General features: G+C 55.3%; 1 protein-coding gene across 4 annotated transcripts; it reads left to right on the plus strand.

Moving 5' to 3' along the window:
- The first annotated feature begins 990 nt into the window (after nucleotides 1–990).
- HYAL2 (hyaluronidase 2) lies at nucleotides 991–8,641 on the plus strand. 4 transcript variants are annotated; one of them, XM_027837194.1, is made up of 4 exons: nucleotides 991–1,261; nucleotides 3,807–4,799; nucleotides 5,594–5,683; nucleotides 7,753–8,641. In XM_027837194.1, the coding sequence occupies exons 2-4, from the start codon at nucleotides 3,849–3,851 to the stop codon at nucleotides 8,155–8,157; spliced, it is 1,446 nt and encodes a 481-aa protein (XP_027692995.1). In that variant the 5' UTR covers nucleotides 991–1,261; nucleotides 3,807–3,848; the 3' UTR covers nucleotides 8,158–8,641. The 4 variants fall into 4 exon arrangements, with proteins under 4 accessions (XP_027692995.1, XP_027692994.1, XP_027692997.1 ...); XM_027837193.1 differs by having other exon boundaries at nucleotides 3,810–4,799; XM_027837196.1 differs by lacking the exon at nucleotides 991–1,261 and adding an exon at nucleotides 2,967–3,070.
- The last annotated feature ends 364 nt before the right edge of the window (nucleotides 8,642–9,005 follow it).

A 9,005-nucleotide genomic window follows, 5' to 3' on the forward strand; every position in this document is an offset into this window, starting at 1 on the left:
CAGATAATATGCACAGCGCTGCAGTATCCTGCGAACATACATACATGCATAAACTCCAAGGAATTTAGGATTGTAAGGAATCATCTAGTCCCATTCCCCTCTTTTACAGATGAGGATTCTTGAGACCCAAAGACGTTGGGACTTGCCAAAATTCACACAAATAGTCGGCAGTGCCAGGATTCAATCCCAAATTGGCTTCAAATGTTGTTGTCTTGCCACTACACACATGCACAAAGGAATACGTGCATACACACGTGCATATATGAGAATATGTATATACGTATTTTTGGCTCTGAAGGCTTTGGGTGGAATTTCTCCTCTGCTCTCAGTGGAAAAAACCTGACTCAGCTCCTGGAAGTTCCTTCTCTTCCCCTCCACCCCCCCCACCTTCCTGCCTTTTCTCTCCACACCCCCCACCCCCAACTCTCACTCCATGCACAGATAAAGCTTTCTTCCTCAGTGCCCAGCCTAGCTCTGCTCCCTCCCACCTCAGCTCCTTCAGTGGCCTGAGCCACTAGCCTGGCACTGCCCCTAGCATGGGCTTGGTGATTGAGCTCAATGCCTGAACAAGCTTCTTACTCATTTTCCCTTTTGACTCAGGTCCTTCTCATGGTCAAACGGCCAGAGGGGAGATGGACGTGTCTGAAGCAGCTTCTTCCACATCTTCCCACTCCTGTCCACTTCCTGCCCCAGTACCCTCTGCCCAGATTATCCCCCCCCCCCCCGCTGAAGTCCTTGTGGGGAAAGACCACCCCCCAATCCCTGCTTGGACTTTTAAGGCTCCCAGAGGCCAAGGGTGTTTATGGAAGGGGAGGAGGGGACCCAACCCAAGGTAGGCCCCTAAAGAAAAGCATGGACTGGAGATGCGGGAGGGAAGCTGGGAAAGATTCTGGCCTCTTCCTGCCCACCCACCCGCCTCTGGTCATAGGTCTTTTCCTCTTGGAGGGGCAGCAGGAAATGAGGAAAGGGAGGGGATGGGACTTTAGTAGGAACACCAGGCAGTGGGGACCAAGCACGAGAGAGGCAGGAGGCAGCCAGAGCCAGTGCATCCTAGACGTCAGGAAGAGTGAAGAGTAACAATAGACACAAAACAGAGGAGTTCTGGATGATGTGGAAAAGCAGAAAGAAATTGCTTCTGGGTCCCTGAGAACAGTGAAAGGCTCAGGAGTAGGGTCAGGGGGAAGAGAGCATCCCCACACTTTTCCTGGCCCTGGTTTACCCAAGCCACAGGCATTAACGGAGAACCAGGCCCCTGATACAGGTGAGCACGGCCAACTATGCTGCTAGGGGTGGGGGTGAGGGTGATCGTGGGGGTAGAGGGAGTGCTGATGAAGGACAAATAATGTGAATGTGTTGGGGAAACCTGGCAGCCTGAACAACTAGGATCCCCATTCCTGCCCAGGGGCTTATGGTTTCAGTCTCTCAGATACAGGGAGGATATCACAGAAGGACCTGTATTTGATGGAGAGAGTCACTCTTACCATCCTTTGAAAAGGGAAAAAGCAACATTTGGATTTTGGACTGAGACCTAGCCTCTTGAACAAAAAGGGGAGTCTCCCTGCCTATGGGTGGCTGAAGAGCTAGAATGTGTGTATGGGGGGAAAGTCACTAGCAAGGGGTAGGTGAGTGTAGCTGAGAGACAAGAACTAGAAAGGGACAGTGGGGGTCTGGGGCCCTGTAGCTGGTGAAGCAGGTATTTGAAGAGTTAAGCCAGCAGGAGGTTGGGAGGACTGGAACTTCCTGCAGGGGTCCTCACGGGTTTCCTGCCCCTCTTCAGGAGCTCAGGAAGGTTTGTCTATTGGCCTCTCTTTTGTTTGAAGCCAGGAGGCCCCTTCCCCAAACCGAAAGTTCAGCCTTGTCCACATTCCGCCACCCCCAACATCGGCCACGGGGGAAGGGACAGGTTGTTGCTGAGAGGAAATGGGGAAGATGGAGAGGTCTCTGTCCTCTGTTCCTCAGTTTCCTCCTCAGTTGAACAGGGAACTGGGGGCAATAACCTCTTCCTCACCAGCTCCTCTCCCTCTTCCCTTCCTAATCCCACCCTCCCCCAGCTCCAGGACCAGGTGGCCACCAGCCTCCTCCCCCAGCCCAGTCAGGCATTCCCTGGACAGAGGCCTGTTGTCTTAGCTACGAAGGCATTCAGTCAAAGCCCCAGCCCCCGGGGGAGTCTGTGGGGCCCACTGAGAGGAAGGGACCAAGCTGTTACCCACCCTCGCTCCTCCCCATCCCCCGCAGCGCTTTAAGAGGAGAAGAGAGCCTGGGGGCATCTGGGCAATGATCCCACCTGGCACGATCTGAAGGGGCCTGGGGTTCAGGGATCAGCCAGGGTTTGAGTCCCTGGGCTGAGTCCTCTGGGGAATACGGGGGCTAGGGGAGGAGGGACTTTGACCCGCTCCATTGACAGGGTTATTGTTGGTGGATCTGTAACCCTGGGGCCCCCAGGAGGCCAGGCTAGTACCCAGAAGATGAAAACTGCCCACTGCTCCAGGAAAGGGGGATATTAGCCACAGGGCACAGTGTCACAGGAGAGGAGACTTGAAGGAGGTCCAGGTCCGGCCCCGTTATCTCCTCCATCTGCGCTCTCACCCCCTCCCTCCTCACTACCCCTACCCCTACCTTTTCAATGGTTAGTTTCTGCCTGTCTCTTTAAAGGGCTAGAAGCGCCTCGGCAGGAGCCGGGTTGTACCATTCTCGTCACGGAGGAGAGGGAGACAGAGTTAGGACTCCGCACTCCGCGGAGAAGCGGGGGGCAGGCCCTGCACCACGAGGCACTTTCGCTTTTCCAAGTGAGAAGAAGCGCCTTTCCTTCCAGGAAACCGGGGAGGCAGCTAGAGAAGGGTCTTCTCTAACCGGGCAGCCCAAAAAAGTTCTTCCCCACCTGGCGCCCTGCAGACTGCCCTGGTCCCTCCTGCCCTCTGATCTTTTAAAGGGGCCGCGCTGGGCCAAGGGGGTGGGGCCGTGGGAAGGAAAGTTGGGACGCTTGCGAAGAACGGTGCTCGGGCTTCAGGGTCCGTGGCTCAGGGCTTTGGGTGCCAATGGCCATGGGGGTGGCTCGGGCCGTCGATGCGTGGTGAGTAAGTGTGGGCGGCTTTGCGCCCCCAGATTCTCCCGGGGTACCTGCGCTCCCAGCCTTGGCACCGGTGCCGGCGGCCCCCCGCGCCCGCCCCGGGAGCCCAGTCTGCTCCCGGCTCCCAGCCTGGGCCAAGCGGGCGCGGGACCCACGTGCGGCGGGGGGCGGGGGACTAGGGGCCGAGCGGCCAACAAAGGGGGCTTGTTCTGCCGCGAGGGGCCCCGGGCGGGGAAGGGGGAGCTCGGACGCACGGGCCGGAGCGGGGAGCTGGGGCGGCCGTGGCCGTGGCCTTGGTGGTGGCCGAGTCAGCATTCCGGGCGGGCAGGCTGGAAGGGAGCCCTGCCCTGCCCTGCCCCAGCCCAGCCGGCAGCCGCTCCCCACCGTGGGAGGTCCGGCCTGGACTCCCTCCTGGCGGCTCTCGGGGCTGCCTTTGTTCTTTCCTGGATGAGCCGAGGCAGAGCGGCAAGGGGAGAGTTGATAGATTGGGGCTGCAAGGGACCCCAGCCTCATCGAACTGAGGCCCGTGGTCTAGTCCAACCCGTCTGTTTTACACGTAAAGAAAGTGAAGTGAGATCCCCTAACCACAGAGTTGAGGAACTTCTTGTAGGTATAATTAGAGTGGTCCTTCAAATCCTGTTTAGCTAACTGGGGGTGGGGGAGGAAGAATGGGAACTGGCCTTGGGAAATCCCAGAGCTACCCCAGAGACTACTAATCCCTTCCTCTCCCACCTCCTAGCAGGTCCTGAGCCAGCCCTTCAGCTTGCAACAGGAGCCACCAATGATGTGGACAGCGGCTGGGACGGCCCTGGCCCTGACCCTCTTGGTGTCCCTGGCATCAGCAGGGCCCAGAAGCGATGAGCCAAAGCCCACTGCCCCACCCATCTTTACCCGTCGCCCCTTTCTGGTGGCTTGGAACGCCCCAACCCAGGACTGTGAGCCTCGGTTCAAGGTCCCTCTGAACTTAGGTATCTTCGACGTTGAGGCTTCACCCAACGAAGGCTTTGTAAATCAAAGTCTCACCATCTTCTATCGAGATCGGCTGGGCTACTACCCATACCATGACTCCCATCTTGGCCCAGTACATGGCGGTGTGCCCCAGAACAGTAGCCTGATAGACCACCTGGAACGATTGCCCGAAGTTGTTCGACACTACATCAGGTCACCGGACAGAGAAGGCCTGGCTGTTATTGACTGGGAGGACTGGCGCCCAGTCTGGATCAGAAATTGGCAGAGCAAGGACGTGTACCGGAAGGTCTCACGCCAGCTTGTCAGTTCCCGACACCCCACCTGGTCACCAGAGCAGGTAGGCAAGCAGGCCCAGTATGAGTTTGAGTTTGCTGCCCGGCAGTTCATGCTGGAGACCCTACGATGGGCAAAGGAAACTCGGCCCCGACAACTCTGGGGTTTCTACCTCTTCCCTGACTGTTACAACCACGACTACGTGCAGAACTGGTCCAGCTACACAGGCCGCTGCCCTGACGTTGAGGTCTCTAGGAATGACCAGCTGGCCTGGCTCTGGGCTGAGAGCAGTGCCCTCTACCCTTCTATTTACCTGGATCCCATGTTAAAGTCTTCTTCCAACTGTCGAAAGTTTGTTCGATCCCGTGTGGAGGAAGCCCTGAGGGTGGCCCGTGAGCACCATGCTGGCTACTCACTACCAGTCTTCGTCTACACACGTCCTACCTACACACGTCCTACCTACACCCAGAGCTTCATAGGGCTCAGCGAGGTAACCCTGCTGCCACCTGAGAGAGCTAGTGGCGGGAGTGGGCCCATCTATGAAGAAAGTTACATGTCAGTGTTGCTGGGGATCTTGGAACGGAGAAGTCAAAGAGAGAAGGGATCTTATAGACCTTCAAGGCTAAATGCCTCATTTTACAGATGGGGAGACTGAGGCCCAGAAAGGGGAAGGAATTTGCCGATGCGGGGGATCATAGATTAATAAGACTTGTAGCTAAAAGGGGCCTTAGACACCATAGAAACCAACTCCCATACTTTACAAATGAAGAGAGTGAGGCTCAGAGAGGATTCATGGTGTTAAGGAGCGGGCTGTCTCCAGGAGGCCAAGCTGAGCCAACTACCCAAGAGTCCAGTTGATCCCAGGCAGGAGCCTCCGCAGTGCTAGCTCTACTGTCTTCAGGCCCCATTGCTCAAGGGAGGAGGGTGAGATGGGAAGAAAACTCAGGGGTTCTTCTGAATTTGGTTAAAATCTTGCTAATGTCCCTAGAGTTTCAAGAGTGGGAGGGAAGTTGGTTAAACCCCTTGTGGGAGGGGGTACCTGACATAAATTTTCCTTTTCTCCCTTCTTCATATCCCCCAAAACATCTGGAGGGGATAGAGCAGGTGTGGACTTGTCTGACATGGGCCACTGTCTGTCTCTGATCTGAGGCTTGGAACTATGCCCAGACAAGCCTGGGGAGACAGGCAGGGGCTCCAGAAGGTAGGAGGAAGAAAGGGAGGAACCCTGCTCTTTACCCCACCTTTCCCTCCAGTTCTGACCCATCCTCTCACTCCTCCTCCTAGATGGACCTCATCTCCACCATTGGGGAGAGTGCTGCGCTAGGGGCAGCTGGAATCATCTTCTGGGGAGATACGGATTATACCAAGAGCCCGGTAGGTGGGGCCAGGGGTTGCCTATGGAGTGGCCTAAGCAATGACTTACCTTCCCCCAAAAGAGGGGGAGGGTATTTTACAGATGGGGAAACTGAGGCTCAGAGAGGGGAAGGGACTTGCCAAAATGCACCCAGTGATTAACATAAGACTAAAATCTAGGTTTTTTGACCCTCAGCCTAAGGCTCTTTGCATAATCTGAAGGAGAAAAGCCATATACCAAAAAAAAAAAAACAAAACAAAACAAACCACATCTCTGAAATAAACAAACCTCTGCTGGGATGCAACATAGTTGCCCACACAACCAAGAAAGGCTTCTCTAAAGAAGTTAAGTTACAGTCCTAAGTTACCAGAAAGGAGGAAGAAGGGCAGGAACCATGTTCCGGCATTGGGCATGTAGAGATGTTGAAATTAACATCAAATGTCAGAGGTGGGAGGGGCATAGACTCACGATTTTGAAGGTGGAAAGGACCTTCTAGTCCAGCCAAAGGAGTCCATGCTCAGAAAGTGACCCTCCCCCCCTCACACCTCATAAGAAAATGCCCAGAGGCCCCCCGGGGATGGCGTAGCTCACTCCTTCCCCCAAGACATCTCATTCCACTAAGGGAGAGGTGGAATTGTTGAGAGGTTGATTTTGTTGTTTTCTACCATCGAGCCTAAATTTGACTCTTTTTCTTGGGCCAAACCAAACAAATCAGAGAGCTATAGAAGTGCTTGAAGATAAAAAGCCAGAAGGGCTCTTAGAAAGTGAAGGCAGAACGTATTTGATGAGAGGGAGCTTAGAACACAGACTGTCAGAGCTGGGAAGGGCTTTAGAATTATGAGCAGGGCTTCGGTGGGACCCTAATGTCCACAGTACTCATTTTACAGAGGGGAACCTGAGGCTGAAAAATTCATACTAAGTTCCCTGTCCCATCCTTGGCTTAGTAGTCAATTCCGTACTCTCCCCACAAACCCGGCCCTCTCCTTGCTCTTCACTCCCTATTCTCCCACACTTTCCCCTGAGCTACCATTTAAAGGAAAGGGGAAATGTCTCTTTGTTGCAGCAGCTGCTCTTAGCTCCTCTCTCCCTCCCGCCCTTCCCTCTGTCCTGAGTGCCTCCCCAGCCAGGAAAAGGGTGGGGATGGGAGCCTCGGAATCCCTACCCCCCTTACCATTGTCCCCCTTTCTGGGGGCGCCTGAGTGCATACACAGCAGAGCACAATGCAGACTCTTGCCGAGAAACAAAGGGCATCAGGGAAGGGGTCCTAGAAGAGGTGATTCCCCCTCCCCCTGCCTACCCCCAGTCCTCCAGCCAGCTTTAAGACAAATGAGTTTCTTTCCCCACTTTCATAGGGTGGGGGTGGGGGGAGGGATTGGCTATAGCATCCTGTACCCACCCATGGCTCGTTATCCATGCCTATTCCCTGCCCTAGTTGGTATTTTCTCCGGCCTCACACAAAAAGGATTCCACAGTGGGGGGAGGGAGCAGCAGAGGCTCAAGCCCCTTGTTCAGTGTATCAGGCACCCACTGTGTCAGAACCTCCCTGTTTGGGCATCTGGAGGTTTCAAGGTAGGACACAGGCCCTGCCCCCTAAGGAGCTTTGTCTGATGCAGGAAAGAGAAAGATACCAGGGAGAATGAAATGGAAGCGATATTTGGGGAGGGAAGGCTGGGCTTCCCCTGGCCCTGGGGGACTGGCCTAGGAAAGAGGAGGTGGTAGGGTCCAGGTTGGGGCTTCAGCATGCAGTGTGGGGTATTCAGAACCATGCTTAGCACGAGGTGGGAGGTGGCATGGGGATCATGATGATGGTCAGAGAGAGTCACTCAGTTAGGCTGGAATTCATTGTGGGAAGGGCAGTCCTAGCCTCTCCCACTCCCTGTCCACTGTACCATGCAGTCCTTTGGAGAGAGGCCAAGTGGTGGCCCCAGTGGAAAGGGCCTGGAGTAGAAGTCAAGGGACCAGAATTCCAATCCTGATTCAAGTATATACTTACTTAGCTGTGTGGCCTGAACCAGTCACTTCCTTCTCTGAAGTGTGGGAACTGTGAGGAATGATCGCCTTGCCCTGACCTGCTCTACATTTCCTCCAGGAAACCTGCCAGAAAATCAAGGAGTATGTGGAAAGACACCTGGCCCCTTACCTTGTGAACGTCTCCGAAGCAGCTTTCCGATGCAGCGAGGACCTGTGCCACGGGCACGGACGATGCCAGCGACGGCAGCCCAGCTCCAACGCCTTCCTGCACCTGAACCCCCGGAGCTTCCGCCTCCGCCCTTCCCAGAACCCTAAGGAGCCCCTCTTCCGAGCCGAGGGCGAGTTCAGCCAGAGTGATCTGGCCCAGCTTCGGGACCACTTCCGATGCCAGTGCTATCTGGGCTGGCACGGGGAGAGCTGCCAGCACAGCCGAAAGGCCCCAAACAGGGGCTCCCCCAGTGGCCCGTCAGGCCTCGCAGCCCTGCTGGCCCTGGGCCTCTTGGTGTTCCCCCGAGTGCAGTAGACCGCTGTGGCTGGGGCTTCAAGGAAGGAGCTGGTGATTCTAGGGCAGTGTAGGGGTCATTGGGTAGCCCAGAGCAGTGTAATAGTGCACTGATCTGTGCAGAGGACAGCCCGGGAGCCTGTAGCTGATGTAGTTGGGGTTAGGGGAGAAGAATGAGCCCCCACTTGGCAACAGACTCATCCCCAGCTATGCTCTGCCCTGCATCGCAGGACAGGGGCAGGGCCAGGAGCAGGGGTGGGTGTTGGAGGCAGAGTAGCCTTCAACCCTTGGCCTATGTTTTCCCCTGTTTTAAGGGGAAATGTTGAGGAGAGAGTTTGTATGAGTTGCTGCTGGGTGTCTCCCCATGCTAGGGGAGGGGCTGTTAGTGGGGAATAGGGATGGGGGGCACGGCAGGGCCGTAGGGAGCCCCCTGCCTCTCTCCTCTCTTTCTATATTTTATGATTATTATTATTATTATTATTATTGGGATGTTTTGTAAATTAAACAGAAAAACAAACAACTCTTTATCTAGAAATATGAAAGGGGTGTACTGGGGAGGGGCAGGCCCTCAGGGCTCTCCAGGGTGAGAGCCAGTCTTGGGGTTAATTGAGTTCTTCCCAGAAGGGAAGACCTGACGTCTGGGATTCAACATTTGGTGGGGTAGAGGGTGGGGAAGCAGGATTGCAGCCTGAAGATCGCTTGGGCTCAGCTAAATGAGATACCCAGAAGACCCTCCCTCACTCTCTCTCAGGGATAGGCACCATTAGCAGAACAGAATCATACTTCAAAGAAGGGAGCACCCCCTCTCCCCACCTTTTAATGAACTGTATCTCTAGGGCCTGAGTCTCCTCCCCTCTCCCCAATAGATT

The sequence above is a fragment of the Vombatus ursinus genome, unplaced genomic scaffold (assembly GCF_900497805.2).
Source record: "Vombatus ursinus unplaced genomic scaffold, bare-nosed wombat genome assembly UNPS02014820.1, whole genome shotgun sequence".
NCBI classification, from domain to species: domain Eukaryota; kingdom Metazoa; phylum Chordata; class Mammalia; order Diprotodontia; family Vombatidae; genus Vombatus; species Vombatus ursinus.